Source organism: Aquarana catesbeiana, linkage group LG07, assembly GCF_042186555.1.
Source record: "Aquarana catesbeiana isolate 2022-GZ linkage group LG07, ASM4218655v1, whole genome shotgun sequence".
Taxonomy (NCBI): domain Eukaryota; kingdom Metazoa; phylum Chordata; class Amphibia; order Anura; family Ranidae; genus Aquarana; species Aquarana catesbeiana.
Genome location: NC_133330.1, coordinates 192349491 through 192374059, shown reverse-complemented (window position 1 = coordinate 192374059; position 24569 = coordinate 192349491). Strand labels below are relative to the sequence as shown.

General features: G+C 43.6%; 1 protein-coding gene across 1 annotated transcript in view; it reads left to right on the top strand.

The window, feature by feature from the left end:
• The window catches only part of HENMT1 (HEN methyltransferase 1), a 196429-nt gene extending 183620 nt beyond the window's left edge, over positions 1 to 12809 (top strand). Inside the window, exons 6-7 of the mRNA XM_073592928.1 lie at positions 6916 to 7093; positions 11372 to 12809. Coding sequence (XP_073449029.1) covers positions 6916 to 7093; positions 11372 to 11800 — 607 coding nt within the window. The 3' untranslated portion in view covers positions 11801 to 12809. The remainder of the gene's footprint in view (positions 1 to 6915; positions 7094 to 11371) is intronic.
• Positions 12810 to 24569: the final 11760 nt, after the last annotated feature.

Below are 24569 nucleotides of genomic sequence, written 5' to 3'. Positions count from 1 at the left end.
AAGATTGGGTCTATGTATACAGCACCCTGCGCCTGGATAAGGTAAGAGGAGATTCCACAGAATTTTGAATTCTAGTAGGTTTTCTCCTTTAAGGTAAATGCATGCTATGCCTATTGTGACCACCGGGGGCTGCCAAGAGCACATACCTTCTCATGCTGTTTTCTGTCTCAGCGTTCCACGCTGCACAGCTCTTCCGACCGGCTACAGGTAGGATGGGATGGGGGATTTCTCCTCAGGGATGTGCCCCCCAGGCTTAGGGGAGGCCGCAAGTGGGCTGTAAGGCGGTTTGTTACTGTCACTGTCACCGCCGCCAGGCCGCCATTGCAGGGAGGACCTTACCCATCAACATTCTGGAGATCCGGGCGGTATACCTAGCCCTAAGAGCCTGGACTATCAGGCTACAGGGTTGCCCGGTCAGGATCCAGTCCGACAATGCCACAGCAGTGGCTTATGTCAATCATCAGGGAGGCACCCGGAGCCGAGCTGCTCAAAAGGAGGTGAACCAGATCTTAGTCTGGGCAGAGATGCATGTGCCATGCATATCGGCAGTTTTCTTTCCAGGGATAGAGAACTGGCAGGCGGACTATCTGAGTCGCCAGCAGTTACTCCCAGAGGAATGGCCTCTGCATCCCGACGTCTTTTTGGCCATATGCCAAAGATGGGGGGTCCCAGATGTAGATCTCTTTGCATGCCGATTCAACAAAAAGATAGACAGATTTGTGGCAAGGACGAGGGATCCTCTTGCATGCGGGACGGATGCGTTGGTAATTCCGTGGCATCGGTTCTCACTGATTTATGCATTCCCGCCTATTCTGCTACTGCCACGACTCCTTCGCAGGATCAGGCAGGAAAGGAAGTCGGTACTTCTGGTGGCCCCCGCTTGGCCCAGAAGGACTTGGTATGCAGAAATAGTAAGGATGACGATGGGTTCCCCGTGGACCCTACCGGTACGCCCAGACCTGTTATCTCAAGGTCCAGTGTTCCATCCTGCCTTACAAACGCTAAATTTGATGGTTTGGCTATTGAGACCCATGTTCTGAAGAGTCGTGGGCTTTCAGGTCCTGTCATATCTACCTTGATCAATGCAAGGAAGCCAGCTTCCAGAATGATTTATCATAGAGTCTGGAAAGCTAATGTATCCTGGTGTGAATCCAGGGGTTGGCATCCCAGAAAATATGTCATAGGTAGAATTCTTGATTTTCTACAATTAGGATTAGAGATGAAGCTGGCCTTGAGTACCATCAAGGGCCAGGTCTGGGCTTTATCAGTATTGTTTCAACGGCCACTTGCTTCGCATTCTTTGGTCCGAAACTTTATGCAGGGGGTGATGCGTCTTAATCCTCCGGTTAAGGCACCTCTAAACCCCTGGGACTTGAATTTGGTTCTGTCAGTGTTACAGAAACAGCCTTTTGAACCAATACGTCAGATTCCTTTGGTCTTGCTGACAAGGAAACTAATTTTTCTGGTAGCTATCTCTTCTGCTAGAAGAGTATCGGAATTGGCAGCTCTTTCCTGTAAAGAGCCTTGTTTGATTATACACAAGGATAGAGTGGTACTGCGCCCTCATCCTAGTTTTTTTTACCGAAGGTGGTTTCAGATTTTCATCTAAACCAAGACATTGTTCTGCCTTCCTTTTTTCCAGATCCCTGTTCTTCGGAAGAGAGATCGCTACATTCTTTGGATGTAGTAAGAGCAGTCTAGAAGCAACTGCTCAAATTTGCAAACCGGATGTTTTGTTCGTGCTGCCAGAAGGTCCCAATAGAGGACAGGCAGCGTCAAGCGACCATTTCTAAATGGATTCGACAATTGATTATTCAGGCTTACGGTTTGAAACAGAAGATTCCTCCGTTTCAGATCAAGGCACGTTCCACAAGGGCTATTGGTGCTTCTTGGGCAGTGCATCACCAGGCCTCTATGGCTCAGATCTGCAAGGCCGCAACCTGGTCTTCAGTTCATACATTCACAAGATTTTATCAGGTGGATGTGAGAAGGCATGAGGATATCGCCTTTGGGCGCAGTGTGCTGCAGACAGCGGTACAGGGTCCTCAGGTCTGATTACACCCTACTTGGTTGTGATTCCCCCCCCCCCCCCCCGTTGGCATTGCTTTGGAACATCCCATCAGTTATTACTGTGGCTCTCTGTCCCGTGATGTCCGAGAAAGAAAATAGGATTTTTTATAACAGCTTACCTGTAAAATCCTTTTCTTTCGATGGACATCACGGGACACAGAGGTCCCGCCCCTCTTCTAATACACTTATATTGCTTTGCTACAAAACTGAGGTATCCCTGGAAGGGGAGGGATTTTATAGGGGGTTGAACTTCCTGATTAGAGTGTGACCAGTGTCCAATACCTAAAGGTACCTACATAACCCATCAGTTATTACTGTGGCGCTGTGTCCCGTGATGTCCATCGAAAGAAAAGGATTTTACAGGTAAGCTGTTATAAAAAATCCTATTTTTACGTTATTGGTCAACCTTAATTACCGTATTTATCGGCGTATAACATGCACCGGCGTATAACACGCACCTCAATTTAGGAGGGAATTTTAAGGAAAAAAAACTTTTAGGAGGGAACTTGAAGGGAAAAAAACTTACATTTAAATGCCCATCATTGCAGCCTTCTCAGTGCAGCCTTGTCAGTGCAGCCTTGTCAGTGCAGCCATGTCAGTGCAGCCATGTCAGTGCAGCCTTGTCAGTGCAGCCTTGTCAGTGCAGCCTTGCTAGTGCAGCCATGTCAGTGCAGCCTTGCCAGTGCAGCCATGTCAGTGCAGCCATGTCAGTGCAGCCATGTCAGTGCAGCCTTCCCCAGTGTCCAGTGCAGCCTTGCCCCAGTCCAGCCTTGCCCCAGTGCAGTCTTGCTGAAGCCTCTGAGCTTCAAAATCGCCGACCGCGATTTGAAAATGGCGCCGCCGGGGCCGAAATACACAGAGCCGGTCCTCGGCTCTTCTCGGCGGCTCTCGTTCACTTTCGGCTCCACTCGGACGGTGAGCGGAGCTATCCGAAACTAGCCGAGTATACTGGGCTAGGTTCGGGCGGCGCTCGAGTGAAACCGAAAGCGGCCGAGAAGAGCCGAGGACCGGCACTGTGTATTTCGGCGCCATTTTCAAATCGCGGTCAGCGATTTTTTCGTTCTGACAGGTCAGGATCGCAGGGGATCGGCGTATAACACGCACCCGCGATTTTCCCCTGATTTTAAGGGGAAAAAAGTGCGTGTTATACGCCGATAAATACGGTAGTTCTATAGATTCCAGTAGCTCTGCTTGTTTCCCCACCGGGTATTGCGTGCCCCTTTAAGGACCTGAGGGAGACTGAATCTTATTTCAGCACGTTTACACTGTGTATCCCATATTGTGCCAGTATCCTTGCCCATGTGTATCTGCAATCGCGGAGTTGAAAAATACAGAGCCTCCCAAAGTTGCTACAGAGAGTTCTTCACTTTTACTCTACTTTACTCTACTTTCCACCAATCTCCTTTTTAGCCACTGGGGGGAGCATGGTCACAAGCTTGATCAATACACGCTGAAAGCACAATACTGTCAGCTACTATGTTCCGTGACTCACCCCTCGGATGTTTTCAGGCTTTTTCGACTAACACTCTCCTCGGATCTGGATAAACGCTGCCGCTGACTTTGAGATGACCACTGCTTGGTTCAGGTGGGGGGGGGGAGGGGAGAGACAGGTGTCCTCTGGTAGTCTGGTATTCAGGAATCTTGTGACAGGAATCGCTCAGGCACTTTCCGCGTTCTCTGCTGTCTGTGACCGCCGCTCTGGGCGCAGGGGGTGGACGCTCGACGCTGGAGCCTGGGAATCCCGCACTAATTTGCTCTCTGTCTGGTTCCTTGCTCACATCCAGCCAGGGCCGTTCGCACCCCCTCCTTCCCCACTGGAACCCTGTAGTAACTGGGCCGTCCGCTACTCCTACAGCTAGGAGAGGTACTGGGGAGAACGGACCGCTGCCCCACCACGCCGTATCATTCAGGATCCACCGGCCTACAGCGTGAGGCTAGGTAAGCCGACTGGAGACTGGCTGGAGGCTGGGTGGTGTTAGTGAGAAATCATCACTTCAGCGCTGCATCCCAGGAGGGTGTTTCGCGGGCCTCGGGCTTAGCAGAAGCACCTGCGTGACGCCCACATTGGATTCCTCCCTCCGAATCTCTACCCCTGCGGTCTATTTTCTGATCTGTGTCTCCCTCCCCTCAAATGAGCATTGCTTTGGGACATCCCACTATGTAATGAATACTCTGTGTCCCGTGATGTATGATCAAGAAAATAGGATTTTTAAATACAGCTTACCTGTAAAATCCTTTTCTTGAGAGTACATCACGGGACACAGAGCTCCCGCCCTTCTATGGGTTTTACGTGGTTACCTATTGCTTTGCTACAAAACTGAGGTCCTCCCCGTATGGGAGGGGTTATATAGGGGAGGAATTCTCCTTAATTGGGGTTAACAAGTGTCCAATCACCGATGGTGCCTATCTAACCCACTATGTAATGAATACTCTGTGTCCTGTGATGTACTCTCAAGAAAAGGATTTTATAGGTAAGCTGTATTTAAAAATCCTATTTTTTCATACACAGGAAGACCTCAGCCAGGACGAGGCTCTGGAATGTGGCACACAGGAGGAGGCTGTGGAATGTGGCAGCCAGGAGGAGGTGGGGGTTAGTGGCAGCCAGGAGGAGGCGGGGCTAAGTGGCAGACAGGAGAAGCCTGGGACCAGTAGGAGCCTGACCGAATCGCAGGTTCCTCCCCTCCGCCTTCCAACCAAAAGACCCAGGAAGGGGAGTTACGTGCAGGATTCAGCATTCAGGCTCATTCAGGAGGCTTCTGCGTCCCCCAGAGCCACCCCCACTCCTGAAGAGGCCTTTGCCTGCATGGCTGCTACCAAACTGCAGGGCATGCAGGAGGGTCAACACCAGCTGTGTGAGGACCTTTTTTTATAAAGTCATAACTAAGGGGGTTAGGGGCAAAATCACACCCAATACCCACGTGATTGAGTTGGAACATCCTCCTCCTCCTCCTGCCACAACTCCACCACCACAGCCACAGCGTGGAAGGAAGACCAGAGAGTGATGACCTGGGTTCAGTCTGGTCTGGCAAAAGATGCAGTCTCTTGTATGACCACAGCCTGGGGACATACATGTCATCTGCTGCTTTCAGGATCTCTGGGACTTCTGGACCAGACTGCACTCCCTTAGATATGGACTCCTCAGGCCACCAATTTTGATGTAAAATAGTTGATGTGTGCCCTGGGGGCCAAAGGCTTCACCAATTTCTGCTGTTTCTCCAGCGTTGCCTCCTGTTTGTTTGGTTCTGAGCCCTTAATAAAGGAATTTTTGTTTCAATTATACTCGCCTATGTGTGTAGGACAGTTTGTTTGTGAGGAGGCAGGTACATTTCAAAAATAAAATGTGAAATTAACAAGAGACACCAACACCAAACAATTTCCTTGAGATTAAATAATAAGATATCAATGGTGTTGTGGTAACTTGACACACAAAACACACACAAAAATATTCTGGAGTAAAACCCAAAAAAACAAAAAAAAAAACATCAGCCTTGAAAAGAATACAAAACAAAACTAGAAAAAAATCAGCCTTGAAAAAAATACAAAACAAAAATAAAACAACAAAAAAGAAATTTGGTCAGATGTGACAAATCAAAATATATTGAGGGAATCACGATAAATAATAAAGAAAGAAGTTTGTGAGAACTCTGTGTGAATATGAGCAGCAAAACTGCTTCATTCATCTCACATTATAAAGAAGAAGACAGTGCGCTGTATTAAACAATTTAAAACATTGCAGCGTGACGAAAGTGCTCTATCCATTCCGAACGCTAATTTTACCAGACCGAGCTGTTCCGTCTCAGAATTTCTTCTGAGCATGTGTGGCACTTTGTGCGTCGGAATTGTCCACACACGGTCGAAATTGAAGCGATCGGGTTTTATAGCTTGCTCTCAAACTTTGTGTGTCAGAAAATCCGATGGAAAAAGTCCGATGGGGCCCACACACGGTCGGAATTTCCGACAACACGCTCCGATCGCACATTTTCCATCGGAAAATCCGACCGTGTGTACGGGGCATTAGATATATTTGATCCATTTGAGGGGCACACAGTAATACCAGTGTTGGCAGTGTATATGTATTTTGTATATTCTTGGCCAATATTTTAACCTTCTGTGGGTTATTTTATTGTAGTTTAATCAATAAAGCTTTGATGTTTTACTATATGATTTATATCTGTCTTGGTGTGTCACATAATAAACATTTTTGAACATATGACAGGGGGTTAGCAGTCAAAGCCAGAATTTTTATGGAGGTATTCATTAGTTCTGTTGCACCGGTGACTTCCCCGATTTTTGGATTGATATTTATGGATTTATATAGATGAAATTTGTGACCTTGAGGATTCTTTTATTGGTTGTAATTCTAATTTCTGGCTCCATCAGTTCAACTCCACCACCAAACCCATCTGCTGCTGGCCAGAAGGACTGCATCTTGAGTTACTGCTGACTGCTCTTCACTAGTTTCTATTTAATCACATGACAGCTCTATATGAGTCTGCTAATAATTAGGTTGTATAGCAGAAAGGCACCAAAGTGTTTAGTTTTATAACCCTGTGATCTAGTTCTTTTAGGGCCCATGCGCATTATTGTGTTGAGGTAATGCATGATTTTGATCTGTGGCATGTTCCATTTGTTTGTACTGTATATTATCTAAAATTTTCTAAAGATTAAAAAATATTATCTAATTTTTCAAGAGAAAAAGAAAGAAACAATCAAAAGAAATGTCTTAGTTATCTTAAAATGTATAAAATCATTCTGGAAGTTTGTGGTTTTTTTTTAGTATCGTTCACTTTACCTTTTTAGTGAACTATAGTCATCAGTCACTAATATTTTGTATTTTATATCCAGGGCTCTCAAAGTTGTCAAACACTATAATTATAAAGTAGAATTTAGTGGGGTTGGAAAACCACCACCGGAACATGAAGATGTGGGTTTTTGCTCTCAGATTGCTGTATTTATTAAGAACTACACTGAAAGTGAAGAATCGATCAATATTAAAAAGCAATACAAAAGCATTTACAAAACAGTAAGTATTATACTTTATGCACAAAGACTGTTCTGGTGTCCCTTGACCTGTATATAGGTTCATAAATAATTGAAGATTATCAAAACCCAGAAACAAAAATGTAATATATTGCAGCTTACCAGTCATTAAATGTTGTGGCTGCACTAGTTTTCTTTTTTTTAAAGTGGTAGTAACCTGCACTTGAAAAAAAAAACCCTGCAAGACAATGGCATAATGTGTTAGTATGCATCGCATACTAGCATATTATGAGAGACTTACCTTAAAACAAAGCAATCCAGCAGCGTGCTGTCACAGCTGACAGGGCTACTATTTTTACCCTGTCTTCCTTCTGGGTCTGAGTGCTCCGGCCAACTGATTGGCCGAACCCCGATAACGCCACTCCTGCGCATGTGCGCGGGAGTCACAGCGGCACAGAGCCTTGAAGGGACATCCCCTCAGAGCGTATGCGCCGGTGACGTCACCGGCTGCATGTAGTGTGAATATCTCCTAAATAGTGCAAGTTTAGGAGATATTCACTGTACCTACAGGTAAGCCTTATTATAGGCTTACCTGTAGGTATAAGTCAAATAGTAGACTTTACTACCACTTTAAGGTGAGTACATTTTCCACAAGTATAGAAAATACCTGTTGGTCTTCATAGCAATTGTGTGTCCTTGTAACTAAAACCATTTTTTAGCCTTCCTAGCTATCTTCTGTGAACTACAAAACACCTCCTCCCTGCATACTAAAAATAGGAAAGAGGGGGATGTTTGTAGTACAAAACAGAAAAGGACCGTTCTTCCATAGATACAGTACAGAGAGTGAGTGTTGTCACCCTAGGACAGGAAATGTGTTGTTGGCAGGATTACCAAGTGAAAATAAGGGTAAAAAAGCCATAAAGAAAACTAATGCAATCACCACATCTAAGCTCTGATTTCTGTTTTTGGGTTTATATATACATTAACTACTGAAGGACTGGAAGGACTTGTCCCCTTAATGACCAGGCCATTGTTTTGTGATACGGCACTGCATCGCTTTAACTGCAGTTTTACTGCGGCAGGTTAGCTCCCCTGCGCGAAATCACGTTAATGTACGTGATCTCACGGGGTCAGGATAGCAGGCGCGCGCTGCACAGCGTGGGTGCCGATGCTCGGGCCCCGCGGACTCGATGTCTGCCGGAGTCCCACGATCGTCTCACGGAGAGGAAGAACGGGAAATGCTAATTTAAACAAGCATTTCCCCATTCTTCCTAGTGACAGGACACCGATCACCGCTTCCTGTGATCAGGAGCGGTGATCAGTGTCCTGTCAAATGTAGCCCATCCCCCCACAGTTAAAATCACTCCCTAGGACACACTTAACCCCTTCCCTGCCCCCTACTGGTTAACCCCTTCACTACCAGTCACATTTACACATTAATAAGTGCATTTTTATAGCACTAATCGCTGTATAAATGTGAATGGTCCCAAAATGGCGCCAGAAGTGTGTCCGATGTGTCCCACATAATGTCGCAGTCACGATAAAAATCGCTGATCGCCGTCATTACTAGTAAAAAAAAATTATTAATAGAAATGCCATTAAACTATCCCCTATTTTGTAGACGCTATAACTTTTGCGCAAACCAATCAATAAACGCTTATTGCGTTTTATTTTTTACCAAAATATGTAGAAGAATACTATGTATCGGCCTAATCTGAGGAAAAAAATAGTTTTTTTACATTTTTCAGGGGGATATTTATTATAGCAAAAAGTAAAAAATATTGCTTTTTTTTTTTTTAAATTGTCACTCTATTTTTGTTTATAGCACAAAAAATAAAAACCGCAGAGGTGATCAAATACCACCAAAAGAAAGCTCTATTTGTGGGAAAAAAAGGACGTCAATTTTGTTTGGGAGCCATGTTGCGCGACTGCGCAATTGTAAGTTAAAGCGACGCAGTGCCGAATCGCAAAAAATGGCCCGGTCATTGGGCAGCCAAATCCTCCGGGGCTGAAGTGGTTAACTGACAATTGCGCAATCATGCGACGCTGTACCCAAACAAAACAAAAAATGTCCTTTTTTTCCCCGCAAATAGAACTTTCTTTTGGTGGTATTTCATCACCTCTGCGGTTTTTATTTTTTGTGCTATAAACAAACAAAGAGCGACAGTTTTGAAAAAAAAAAAAACATTTTTTTAACTATTTGCTATAATACATATCCAAAATAAATAAATACATTTCTTCATCAGTTTAGGCCGATATATATTATTCTACATATTTTTGGTAAAAAAATCACAGTAGGCGTATATTGATTGGTTTGCGCAAAAGTTATCGCGTCTACAAACTATAGGATAGATTTAGGGTCTTTTATTTTTTTTAATTGATTTTACTAGTAATGGCGGCAATCTGCGATTTGTAGCAGGACTGCAACATTGCGGCAGACAAATCTGACCCCAAATGACACTTTGGGGACCAGTGAAATTATTACTATGACCAGTGCTATAAAAATGCACTGATCAATGTAAAAATTACACTGGCAGGGAAGGGGTTTACACTAGGGAGCGATCAAGGGGTTAAGTGTGTTCCCTAGGTGTGTTCTAACTGTAGGGAGGGTGGGCTCACTGGGACATGATAGAGATCGTTGTTCCCGATCACTGGGAACAGAAGATCTCTGACATATCATCTGGCAGAATGGGGATCCGCTTGTTTACTCTGGCAGATCCCTGTTCTGCCTCTGTACTAGGCGATCATGGGTCGCTGGCAACAGCGGGATCAAGCGCACCCCGCCGCAACTGCAACTGCGCGAGCCGCCATACAACTACAGTGATTCGTGCAGGAGAGCCGACCTGCCGTTGTATAACGGCGGCAGCTGGTCAGCAAGTGGTTAAGCATTGATACAAAGTTATTTTCCAGAAAATAAGAAAATGCTTAAATTGTCACTAAACTCAAATCATAAAAAAACTATCAACAAATGCTGTATTACATGTTGTTCATACCCACTCAGTTACTATGAGATTAATTTTCTGTATTCTGCAAAAAACCTGGTTGATCCTGCTGTTCACTATCTTCCCCTTCTGTCCAAGTCCCTAATTCAGCTAGGGATTTTGCAGAGCAGTGTTGGCAGCTCTGCACATGCTCAGCTTTCAGTGAGCTTCTATGCTGAGCATTTCCTACCTCACATCTGAGCAGCCCATGTGACTATAGAGTCACACATGTGGGTATATACACAGTGGTAAATGACAGCCCACTTCTTCCCTGCTCCTCCATGCCCACTAACCAGCTAAACACAATGGGGGAAGGCTTCACCTCCCTCTTATCCTAAGACACAGGCTAGAGGGGCGTGACACAGCCTGTGACTGGCAGAAATTCACCCACACCATGTTATTACCAAACATAAGATTTGAGTTCAAATATATATATTTGTATGACAATTTAAAACAGTTTATTGATATTAGTTATTAATTTTTTATTCCAAAGGCTGATTTTTTTTATTTCGATCATGTGACCAGCAGCAGAGGACTAGAAGCGCCTCCTGCAGGCAGGCTGGGAAAGAGCTGAGTCATATGACAGCTGTACAGTATATCGATTAGGAAAAATGTACTTTTTTTTTTTTTTTTTTTTTATTAAAATAATTCAAGTGCCATCATCCACATACAGAATGAGACAGGACAATGTAAACAAAAATGTGTTTAGTATTACTTTAAAGTGTGGGCAATTACTGACATAAAAAAAAGGTTAAACCTCACATTTAATAACTATTGTTACACAGTTTTTGAGGGAAATTAGATCTGCCAGGCAGAGCATCCATGCAGGGCCTAGATGTCTCTTTTTGCTATCTTTTTGCCTTCATTTTAAGTGGCATATTCATAATGATATGACAAATCTAAGCCTCTTCACATTGCAGAACTATAATATATGCAAACATGTCCAACTCTGCTATCTGTCAAATACCTAACTGCATGTGATTACAATTGACCAATTTTTAATAAAAACTTTTAAAAATGGTTTAATTTTCATCCCTTTCTGTCATATGCTGAGACTTTGGTTTTCACATCTGAAGTGCCGGTAATTATTTTCACTATTTTCAGTCTTGTGAATATGTCCAGATAAGTTTTTTGTGGAACTCTTATTGTACATGTACATCACTAGACTCAGTTCACTGTTTCTTTTGTAATTATTGCAGTATTGTAAAAGTGTATACAAATAAATAGTGTTTACTGGAGTTCATCTATATGTATTCTGAGATTATATTATATTATATTCTGGCTTACATTATGACTAAATAGAGCTAACAAAGGAAATCTATTTTATTCTGCATTACAAGGTACTTCATGTGGTATATCCAAGTCTCCAGGAGGAGAAATATCTTCGAAATGCTGTACTAAACGTGGCTCTGTTACATGCCAATCGCATGAAAAACAGCTTACTGTGTGATCACAAGAACAAAGACGAAAACAAACAAGATATAACGACTGGTGTGACTGACCACAGCAAAGAAACCTATACATATTCAAAATGGTCTTTCGGGTTAGAAACTGAAACACAAAGCGAGGAGAATGAAGTTGCACAGCCATTTATCCAAGGGAACACCATTCATGTTCCCCTGGAAGCACTCTTCACTATCTCCAAGGTCAAGAAATTGTGTGGAACTTTAGATGTTATGAAAAATTTTATTGCAGGGGAAGTCACTCTTAGTGCAGATGGTAAAACAATTATGTATCCTGTTTATCTGGATGATGTGTTGGAAGTATAATTATTGGGTTTGCTTAATACATTTTTTTTATTTACAATAAAGGCATTAGATCTGTCTTCCAGATTGCATGGGACATTGGGATTTTCAGTTATAGCTTTTAATCATTTTGGAACATTGTACCACATTATCTATAAAACAGAAGTAGTCCCCCTTGTTTATGCCTGTGTGTTTTTGTTTTCTGTTATACAGTATAAATCCAATAAAACCCGTTCAATAAGGAAAACAGAAGTAGTCCCTCATGTGATTGTAGTGTTTGTGCAATGGGGTAGGTTTACCAAAACTGGAGCACTCAGCATCTGGTGCAGCTGTGCAGGTAGCCAATCGGCTTCTAACTTCAGCTTGTTCAATTAAGCTTTGACAATAAAGCCAGGTTCACACTGGTACGACACGACAGTCGTACGACTGTGAATCCGACTTTGCCCTGCAACTTGAAGTCCGACATCCGTCCAACTTCAATGAACGGGGATCCCACTTTGATCCTGACAATGCCAGGCACTTTATGTCTGGTATGATTCTTTAGGGAGAACTCCACGCCAGATTAAAAAAAAAACAGCATGGGTTCCCCCTCCAAGAACATACCAGGCCCTTCGATCTGGTATGGATTTTAAGGGGAACCCCCACAACAAAAAAACGGTGTGAGGTCCCCACCCCAAAATCCATACCAGACCCTTATCCGAGCATGCAGCCCGGAAGGTCAGGAAAGGGAGGGGATGAGCTCTCAACATGGGGGGGTGGGTGGTTTGGTTCAGGGGGGGCCTTGCGCCCCCCACCCCAAAGCACCTTGTCCCCATTTTGATGAGGACAAGGGCCTCTTCCCGACAACCCTGGCCATTGGTTTTGGGGTCTGCGGATGGGTGGCTTATCGGAATCTGTAAAATCCTTTTAACAGGGGGGGCCCCAGATCCCGGCCCCCAACTCTATGTGAATGAGTATGGAGAATGTACCCCTACCCATTCACCTAAAAAAAAGTGTCAAAATTAAACGCAGTACACAGGTTTTTAAAGTAATTTATTAACCACTTGACGACCGCCTCACGCCGATGTACGTCGGCAAGGTGGCACGGACAGGCAAAATCACGTACATGTACGTGATTTGCCTTCCGCGGGTGGGGGGTCCGATCGGTCCCCCCCCCGGTGCCCGAGGCGGTCGCCATTTGTTCCCGGGCGATGAGAGGTGAGGGGGCGGCCATCCATTGTTGGCCACCCCCTCCCGATCGCTCCCGGCGAATGAAAATGCTTCCTTTCCCTCTGTAATGTAAACAGAGGGAAAGGAAGTGATGTAATCTCGCCTCGAGTCGGTCTTTTTGATCCGACGCTGAGGAGAGAAGACATCCAAGTAAGTCTGCACAACACTACACATTCAGTAGAACACGCCAGGCACACTTGTCACCCCCCATCACCCCCTGATCACCCCCCGATCACCCCCCTGTACCCCCTGTCACTCTGACACCAATAGCATTTTTTTTTTTTTTTGCATTGGTGTCAGTTTGTGTCAGTTAGAAGTGTTAGGGCAGTTAGGTTAGCCCCCTTTAGGTCTAGGGTACCCCCCCTTAGGTCCAGGGTACCCCCCTAACCCCCCCTAATAAAAGTTAACCCCTTGATTACCCCCCGTCACCAGTGTCGCTAAGCGATCGTTTTTCTGATCGCTGTATTAGTGACACAGGTGACGCTAGTTAGGGAGGTAAGTATATAGGTTCGCTGTCAGTGTTTTATAGCGACAGGGACCCCCATATACTACCTGCTAAAGGTTTTAACCCCCTGATTGCCCCCTAGTTAACCCTTTCACCAGCGATCACCGTATAACTGTTACGGGTGACGCTGGTTAGCTAGTTTGTTTTTTGTAGTTTATTACAGTTTATTACAGTTTATTATAGTTTATTATAGTTTTAGGGCACCCGCCGTTTATTACCCTATAAAGGTTTAACCCCCTAATTGCCCGGCGGTGATAGAAGTTAAGTTTTTAGGATCAGATAAGGTCTGCGTCGCCCCAGGCAGCGTCAGGTTAGCGCCAGTACCGCTAAAACCCACGCACGCAGCATACACCTCCCTTAGTGCTATAGTATCTGAACGGATCGATATCTGATCCGATCAGATCTATACTCCCCAGCAGTTTAGGGTTCCCTGAAACGCAGTGTTAGCGGGATCAGCCCAGATACCTGCTAGCACCTGCGTTTTGCTCCTCGGCCCAGCCCTGCCCAGCCCACCCAAGTGCAGTATCGATCGATAACTGACACTTACAAAACACTAAGCACACATAACTGCAGCGTTCGCAGAGTCAGGCCTGATCCCTGCGATCGCTAACAGTTTTTTGGTAGCGTTTTTATACAGTCGCCAACAGTCAGGAGCTTTTTTGCCTGTGAGTCTCACTAGTGTACCCCTAAATTTAGAGGCCAAAATGGCAAATCGAAGGTACACTAGTGAAGAGGCCTACACGTTTCTGAGTATGACAGATAGTGAAGAGGAAGTCACTCATCTGTCAAGTTCAGGCTCAGAATACGAACCTGTAGAGGACAGCGGCTCCATGACAGATAGCTCTGACGACAGAGTTGTGGTCCCTGCTAGAGTCAGGCGTACCAGACCCCATTCTTCTTCTTCTGTCCTTGAAGTGCAAGAACCGCAGGGCTCTCGTATGGAGCAGAGAAGTACTAGCGCCGCTATTCCTTCTGGTGAACTGGCAAGCACCAGCGGCCTAGTACACCCTGGTCGTACATCCAGCACTGCAGTATCACGTGGTGACGTGGCGAGTCCCATAAGTGCAGTTCAAGCTGGCGAGGTGGCAAGCACTAGTAGTGTCCCGCTGCCACCAAGAAGACAAAGACAGGCCCGTCGTGCCCATAGTGCCCTTCCTGCTGCATTGGCCAATCCGAATTGGGAACCTTCCACTTCTGCAGCACCCGTACTTCCCCCTTTCACTGGCCAACCCGGAATTCAGGTGGAAACAGTTGACTTTACGCCACTGGATTTTTATTCACTGTTTTTCACCGAAGATCTCTATAGATCTATTGTGGACCAAAGCAATTTATACGCTGGTCAACACATCGCCGCTAATCCCCAGTCCTCCCTTGCCAGAGATTGGAGACCAATTACGGTCTCCGAATTTAAGACCTTTCTGGGCCTTTCCCTCCTCATGGGGTTGAATAAAAAGAGTAAGTTGCGGTCATATTGGTCCACTGACCCAATTTACCATTCACCCTTGTTCTCTGCTTCCATGGCCAGGGCACGATACGAGCAGATTTTGCGGTTCATGCACTTCAACGACAATGAACTCTGTCGTCCTCGTGGAGACCCTGCATACGATCGGCTCTACAAAATTCGGCCCCTCGTAAACCACTTCAACCAACGTTTTGCAGACTTGTTTACCCCCCATCAAGTTGTCTGCGTTGATGAGTCCCTGATTAAGTTTTCTGGCCGCTTGTCATTCAAACAGTACCTTCCCAGCAAGCGTGCCAGATACGGGGTCAAGATGTATAAGCTCTGTGACAGGGCCACAGGCTATACATGTAGATTTATGGTTTACGAGGGCAAGGATAGTCACGTAGAGCCGATCAACTGCCCTGACTACATAGGAAGCGCTGGCAAGATAGTGTGGGACTTGGTGTCACCCTTATTCGGAAAGGGGTACCACTTGTACGTGGACAATTATTATACGAGCGTGCCACTTTTTAGTCACTTGTTTGATCAGCAGATTGGAGCATGTGGCACCGTGCGACCTAATCGCCGGGGCTTTCCCCAGCGGCTTGTAGATTCCCGTCTTAGGCTGGGGGAGAGAGCCTGCTTGAAGTATAATAATTTGCTCGCTATGAAGTGGAGGGATAAGAAGAATGTTTTCGTTCTCACCTCCCTTCATGCAGACACGACGACCCAAATTTCTACGGCGACTGGTGTTGTGGAGAAACCCCTCTGTGTCCACAAATACAACCTTAATATGGGAGGGGTGGACCTCAACGACCAGTTGTTGGCGCCGTACTTAGTTGCCCGTAAGGCCAGACGCTGGTACAAAAAAGTGTCTGTATACTTATTTCAATTGGCTTTGCTGAATGCTCATGTGCTATACAGAGCTTCAGGACAGACTGGATCCTTCCTTAAATTCCAGGAAGAGATCGTCAGAGCCCTTCTGTTTCCAGACGGTGCTCTACCTCACCTTCCCCAACCAAATGCAGTAAGCCGGCTGCATGAGCGGCATTTTCTTTATGCCATCCCGAGTACCCCTACCCAACGAGCCCCCCAAAAAAGATGTCGTGTCTGTAGCAAGCGCGGATTTAGGCGTGACACCCGGTCTTATTGTCCCTCCTGTCCTGGCAATCCTGGTCTTTGCATGGGTGAATGCTTTGAACGCTACCATACATTAGTTGAGTATTAGCGTAGGGTTCAGCACTGCACAGACTAGGCACACTAACACAGGGTCTCCCAAGATGCCATTGCATTTTGAGAGACCCAAACCTGGAACGAGTTACAAAAGTTAAAAGTTACTAAAAAAAAGTGTAAAAAAAAAATTAAAAAAAAATTAAAAAAAATAAAAACAAAAAAAAAAATAAAATAAAAAAACCAAAAATAGTTGTTGTTTTATTGTTCTCTCTCTCTCTATTCTCTCTCTATTGTTCTTCTCTTTTTTACTCTATTCTATTCTGCAATGTTTTATTGTTATTATGTTTTACCATGTTTCCTTTTCAGATTTTTCATACTTTACCGTTTACTTTGTTTTGTTGGTAACCATTTTATTGTTTTCAGGTACACCATTCAGTTGCAGCGCGGATTTATTTATCTTGACAGCAACAGCGTTTGCTCCCACGATATCTAAAGCCGTGACTCCAGCGCTGTCGGAGGTGATTTCACCACCACAGTTACATACTTCAGCATATATGCCGAAGCGTGGGGGCAGCAGTGGGTGGAGGAGCAATTTGCTCCTGCCTTTTGTGGGAGGATGCCCCCATGCTTCGGCATATATATATATTTTAGGCACAGGTTGCGTTAAATGTTTTATTTTTTACTATTTTTTTTTTTGTATTTGCTTTGCAGGTATGGTAAGTCTTACTGTTATACTGTAATGTTACTTTGTTTTATTGTTAACCATCATTTGCTTAGCAGGTACGCCATTCAGTTGCAGCGCGGATTTATTTATCTTGACAGCAACAGCGTTTGCTCCCACGATATATAAAGCCGTGACTCCAGCGCTGTCGGAGGTGATTTCACCACCACAGTTACATACTTCAGCATATATGCCGAAGCGTGGGGGCAGCAGTGGGTGGAGGAGCAATTTGCTCCTGCCTTTTGCGGGAGGATGCCCCCATGCTTCGGCATATATATATTTTAGGCACAGGTTGCGTTAAATGTTTTATTTTTTACTATGTTTTTTTTTTGTATTTGCTTTGCAGGTATGGTAAGTCTTACTGTTATACTGTAATGTTACTTTGTTTTATTGTTAACCATCATTTGCTTAGCAGGTACGCCATTCAGTTGCAGCGCGGATTTATTTATCTTGACAGCAACAGCGTTTGCTCCCACGATATATAAAGCCGTGACTCCAGCGCTGTCGGAGGTGATTTCACCACCACAGTTACATACTTCAGCATATATGCCGAAGCGTGGGGGCAGCAGTGGGTGGAGGAGCAATTTGCTCCTGCCTTTTGCGGGAGGATGCCCCCATGCTTCGGCATATATAAATGGTGCATGTATGCCCATCATTAGAAGTGGGTGGATGAAGGGAGGTATTCTAATGGTGGGCATACCCACCGATCAATATCTTTTTTTCGTTCAGCCCACAGGCTGCATGAAAAAAAAGTTTACAATATATGCCTAACAAGGACCAGCAACGTACTGGTATGTTGCTGGACTTTGAGTGGTTATACCAGAATGATGCCTGCAGGTTTAGGTATCATCTTGGTATCATTCTTTTCAGCCAGCGGTCGGCTTTCATGTAAAAGCAATCCTAGCAGCTAATTAGCCTCTAGACTGCTTTTGCAAGCAGTGGGAGGGAATGCCCCCCCCTCCCCCACCGTCTTCCATGTTTTTCTCTGGCTTTCCTGTCCCAACAGGGAACCTGAAAATGCAGCCGGTCATTCAGCCAGCTGACCATAGAGCTGATCAGAGACCAGAATGGCTCCAAACATCTCTATGGCCTAAGAAACCGGAAGCTACGAGCATTTCATGACTTAGATTTCGCCGAATGTAAACAGCGCCATTGGGAAATTGGGAAAGCATTTTATCACACCGATCTTGGTGTGATCAGATGCTTTGAGGGCAGAGGAGAGATCTAGGGTCTAATAGAGCCCAATTTTTTAAAAAAAGAGTACCTGTCACTACCTATTGCTATCATAGGGGATATTTACATTCCCTGAGATAACAATAAAATTAATTAAAAAAAAATAAAAATGAAAGGAACAGTTTAAAAATAAGATAAAAAAGCAAAAAAATAATAAAGAAAAAAAAAAAAAAAGCACCCCTGTCCCCCCCTGCTCTCGCGCAAAGGCGAACGCAAGCGTCGGTCTGGCGTCAAATGTAAACAGCAATTGCACCATGCATGTGAGGTATCACCGCGAAGGACAGAACGAGGGCAGTAATTTTAGCAGTAGACCTCCTCTGTAAATCTAAAGTGGTAACCTGTAAAGGCTTTTAAAGGCTTTTAAAAATGTATTTATTTTGTCGCCGCTGCGCGTTTGTGCGCAATTTTAAAGCATGTCATGTTTGGTATCCATGTACTCGGCCTAAGATCATCTTTTTTATTTCATCAAACATTTGGGCAATATAGTGTGTTTTAGTGCATTAAAATTTAAAAAAGTGTGTTTTTTCCCCAAAAAATGCGTTTGAAAAATCGCTGCGCAAATACTGTGTGAAAAAAAAATATGAAACACCCACCATTTTAATCTGTAGGGCATTTGCTTTAAAAAATATATATAATGTTTGGGGGTTCAAAGTAATTTTCTTGCAAAAAAAAAATTATTGTTTCATGTAATCAAAAAGTGTCAGAAAGGGCTTTGTCTTCAAGTGGTTAGAAGAGTGGGTGATGTGTGACATAAGCTTCTAAATGTTGTGCATAAAATGCCAGGACAGTTCAAACCCCCCCCAAATTACCCCATTTTGGAAAGTAGACACCCCAAGCTATTTGCTGAGAGGCATGTCGAGTCCATGGAATATTTTATATTGTGACACAAGCTGCGGGAAAGAGACAAATCTTTTTTTTTTTTTTTTTTTTTTTTGCACAAAGATGTCACTAAATGATATATTGCTCAAACATGCCATGGGAATATGTGAAATTACACCCCAAAATACATTCTGTTGCTTCTCCTGAGTATGGGGATACCACATGTGTGGGACTTTTTGGGAGCCTAGCCGCGCACGGGACCCCGAAAAACAAGCCCCGCCTTCAGGCTTTCTAAGGGCGTAAATTTTTGATTTCACTCTTCACTGCCTAGCACAGTTTCGGAGGCCATGGAATGCCCAGATAGCACAACCCCCCCCCAAATGACCCCATTTTGGAAAATAGACACCCCAAGCTATTTGCTGAGAGGTATAGTGAGTATTTTGCAGACCTCACTTTTTGTCACAAACTTTCGAAAATTGAAAAAAGAAAAAAAAAATACATTTTTTTTGTCTTTCTTCATTTTCAAAAACAAATGAGAGCTGCAAAATACTCACCATGCCTCTCAGCAAATAGCTTGGGGTGTCTACTTTCCAAAATGGGGTCATTTGGGGGGGTTTTGTGCCATCTTGGCATTTTATGGCCTTCAAAACTGTTATAGGAAGTGAGGAGTGAAATCAAAAATTTATGCCCTTAGAAATCCTGAAGGCGGTGCTTGGTTTTCGGGGCCCCGTACGCGGCTAGGCTCCCAAAAAGTCCTAAACATGTGGTATCCCCATACTCAGGAGAAGCAGCAGAATGTATTTTGGGGTGTAATTCCACATATGCCCATGGCATGTTTGAGCAATATATCATTTAGTGACAACTTTGTGCAAAAAAAAAAAAAAAAAAAAAAAAAGTGTTACTTTCCCGCAACTTGTGTCAAAATATAAAATATTCCATGGACTCAACATGCCTCTCAGCAAATAGTTTGGGGTGTCTACTTTCCAAAATGGGGTCATTTGTGGGGGTTTTGTGCCATCTTGGCATTTTATGGCCTTCAAAACTGTGATAGGTAGTGAGGAGTCAAATCACAACATTACGCCCTTAGAAATCCTGAAGGCGGAGCTTGGTTTTCGGGGCCCCGTATGCGGCTAGGCTCCCAAAAAGTCCCACACATGTGGTATCCCCATACTCAGGAGAAGCAGCTAAATGTATTTTGGGGTGCAATTCCACATATGCCCATGGCCTGTGTGAGAAATATATCATTTAGTGACAACTTTGTGCAAAAAAAAAAAAAATTGTCACTTTCCCGCAACTTGTGTCAAAAAATAAAATATTCCATGGACTCAACATGCCTCTCAGCAATTACCTTGGGGTGTCTACTTTCCAAAATGGGGTCATTTGGGGGGTTTTGTGCCATCTTGGCATTTTATGGCCTTCAAAACTGTGATAGGAAGTGAGGAGTGAAATCAAAAATTTATGCCCTTAGAAATCCTGAAGGCGGTGCTTGGTTTTCGGGGCCCCGTACGCGGCTAGGCTCCCAAAAAGTCCTAAACATGTGGTATCCCCATACTCAGGAGAAGCAGCAGAATGTATTTTGGGGTGCAATTCCACATATGCCCATGTCCTGTGTGAGAAATATATCATTTAGTGACAACTTTGTGCAAAAAAAAAAAAAATTGTCACTTTCCCGCAACTTGTGTCAAAAAAGAAAGTATTCCATGGACTCAACATGCCTCTCAGCAAATAGCTTGGGGTGTCTACTTTCCAAAATGGGGTCATTTGGGGGGGTTTTGTGCCATCTGGGCATTTTATGGCCTTCAAAACTGTGATAGGTAGTGAGGAATGAAATCAAAAATTTATGCCCTTAGAAATCCTGAAGGCGGTGATTGGTTTTCGGGGCCCCGTACGCGGCTAGGCTCCCAAAAAGTCCCACACATGTGGTATCCCCATACTCAGGAGAAGCAGCTGAATGTATTTTGGGGTGCAATTCCACATAGGCCCATGGCCTGTGTGAGCAATATATCATTTAGTGACAACTTTTTGTAAATATTTTTTTTTTTTTTTTTTTTTTGTCATTATTCAATCACTTGGGACAAAAAAAATAAATATTCAATGGGTTCAACATGCCTCTCAGCAATTTCCTTGGGGTGTCTACTTTCCAAAATGGGGTCATTTGGGGGGTTTTGTACTGCCCTGCCATTTTAGCACCTCATGAAATGACATAGGCAGTCATAAACTAAAAGCTGTGTAAATTCCAGAAAATGTACCCTAGTTTGTAGACGCTATAACTTTTGCGCAAACCAATGAATATACGCTTATTAACTTTTTTTTTACCAAAGACATGTGGCCGAATAAATTTTGGCCTAAATGTATGACTAAAATTGAGTTTATTGGATTTTTTTTATAACAAAAAGTAGAAAATATCATTTTTTTTCAAAATTTTCGGTCTTTTTCCGTTTATAGCGCAAAAAATAAAAACGGCAGAGGTGATCAAATGCCATCAAAAGAAAGCTCTATTTGTGGGAAGAAAAGGACGCAAATTTCGTTTGGGTACAGCATTGCATGACCGCGCAATTAAAAGTTAAAGTGATGCAGTGCCAAATTGGAAAAAGACCTCTGGTCCTTAGGCAGCATAATGGTCCGGGGCTCAAGTGGTTAAGACAGCTCCAGCTTTTGCCGGGTCTTCTCTGCTGTCTTCTCCCTCTGTTTTTCTCCCGCTGTTCCTGGAGCGTGATCCGTGCCACGAACCGGTGCGTGGCGAGGCGGTGATCTCGGCTGATAGCTGGAATGGTGTCTAACGTTCAGGGGAGTGACGTCAACGCGTTTCCACTGGGAAACCTGAAAAGGCTGAGATCACCGCCTCGCCTTGCACCAGTCCATGGCGTGAACCGCGCTCCAGGAACAGCGGGATATGAGAGTTGTGCTATTCTGCAGCAGCGTCAGCCATTGGAGCAATATCCCTCCGCTCCCTACAATCCTGGATTGATTCCCCTCTGGAGGAACATGTTTGCCAATTTAGCCATGAGGAGAGATTACGGGAGCTTCGATCAGCCGTTTCAGCAGTGCTGCAAAGCGCTGCCTTCACAATCCTCTGCTAACTGTGAGTCCTAAATTTACATAATACCTCTGCCTATTGAACTTTTACATTTACATAACTTTGATTACTATGCAGACATTTGGGAACGGCTATCCATCTATATGCCTCCCTAAGTAATCACTGAGAGGTTATATCTGCTTTGACTGGTTCGAGGTACTCCCAGTCCATTGGATTTTACAGCATTGTGGACACGCTGCTGCTCACCCCTGCCCCTTGTTCTCTCCCTATCCCTAGGATCGTTCCATAATAGCAGTATTCCCCTCAGCCACGGATTTTTTTTTTTTTTTTTGGACTCTTTGTATTTTGCAACTGCCGTTGCTCATATCACCAATGAGAGGACTGCCTGGCTGGTGATGCGGTTACCCCAATTGCACATATCCTCAGTGCTTTATTGGTAAATCTATATGCTTAGATGGTGTCACACGCTGTTTTATGCGTGTTTGTCTTTATCCCTAAACAACGTTGTCTATATGATGTTAGGTGTAGGATTGCTGCCATTTTTATGTCATTTGGTCATTGTTTTTTCAATAAATTAATTTAATAATAAATACAAAACGATTTTTGGGTTATTATTTCCTTGGGCTCTTTCTATGTGGCACTTGGCATTGTGCCCTCTCTCTGGTACAGTGCATAATTTTTCATTGATAACTACTACTAAGATAAGGCTTTCATTCGTGCCTAGTCTACAGTGGAAGGTTGTTTTGTTTTGGAGACAGCTTTACACTAAAATTTTAATGATAAATTCCCAGCACCCACCCTCCCTGGTAAGGAGGGACTGTCATTTGTCAGTGCTGCCACGTGAACATGCTAACCAATAACCTCTAGCCATTGCCAGCATAAAAGTGTATGGATCAGTACACCAGGAGAAGTAGGCAGCAAAAGAATAATGGCACAAGTTCAACAGCGAGGGTGCTCGGCATTCATCTTTAATTTTTTGGTGTAAAGGTAGAATTACCTTTTAAGGCAAAAAGGAAAAGAGGTAGTTCCTACAATGACAGTTTTTAGTTATGTTGTGATGATTGTAACTAATTGTAACGTTTGTTGTTTAACAATGAATAAGAAGGTACATTTTCTAGAAATAGAACTAGATTTTATTTTATTGCTTTGTTATTCTAAAATAGAACATTTTCAGGTAAACCTGTTTAAGTAAACATAATTGAATTCATTTCAATTAAATTGCTAAAATGTAATGACTTCTTGATAATTGACAATGACATTTGAATCTGAAAATAGGCAAACAATAAAATGCTATGGTGCTTAGGTAAAAAGGGAAAGGAAGAGGAGGCACATTCCTTGAAATGCATTCTTATACCTTGTGACATGTTACACAGAAGTGGGCGAAGCAGTTGTGCGGTTATTGTTCGCCACTATGGACGCTGAAGGGTTTTACTTGCACATACCAACACGAGCTGCTTGCTGCCTGTGCTTAGGACAGCTCTTTTCAGCCCCATGGACTTTGCTGTGGTTCTCAGTGCTTCTGACCTACCACCCATTTTATTGATGTTTGTGAATGCATATTTTTTTACTTTCAATTTAAAAAGTTAAATATTTTTAATATTACACTATGGTGGTGCTTGTGCTACTCTTTCATGTATTTGCACATTTGAATCTGACCTGCTGAATGCTAATGATCTATCTAACTGCCTATACAGTTGTGAGAAAACGCTTGTGAGCATGTAACTTATTCCGTTATTTTTTTTTTTTTGTCACGAATAGCTCTTAAAAGGGGATTTAATCTTTATTTAAGAAATGGTATATTTCTATAGCTGCTGAAAATCCATGTGCAGCCAATTCTTGTATATAATGCATCTTCATCTTATGCTACAGAATTTTAGTGAAGGTAAGGTCATGACCTGGTTTGCTACAATACTGAACGTTTTAGGTTTGAGCCCTGTGCACGGGAATGGGGCCATTTGGACCTCAACATTGGTATAGTTCTCAAAAATAGTGAGTGTAATAGTCTATATACAGTAACAAGACAGACAAAAACCATGGGTATTTTCTCCTGCAGTGCACAGAATCATTGGTGTTTACACAAGTAGAGTACAGCTATTCATTTATATGACCAGCTATAAATGCCACCTTTGGCTCCCTGTGTGCAGGTAGACGCTGGGAGTCTTACATTAGTGCATTTTGGTAAAAAATGGACAGTTTCCCCGGTGGGGCTTTAGACAGCAATATCTTGAAATCCAGAATAATAAAAAAAAAAAAAATGTATAACCAGTAAGTGCTTTTATTGAACCATGAACAATTGTAATGTTATAATTCAATTGGCATTACAACATAGAGCGCTGGCCAAGTAGTACAATACATATTCCACAATATAAAGTCGACACATCTTTACACAAAATTATATACAGTCATACATTTCCGGGCTGTTGACGGTATAAATCCCTGACGCGTTTCGACCTGTGTACGGTCATCATCAGGGGGATAGTTGGTTCTATAAAATACATTGAATATCTTCAAAATTTAAGAACATGTCATCATAAATCTCATTGTAAGGTTAAAAATGGTAGTATATTTACCGCTGAAAAGTAGAGGGAATAATCCTTTGGCCAGTAAAAGCCGTAAATGGATCCGGGGGGCCCCCATATTCGCAGCGCATGCGTC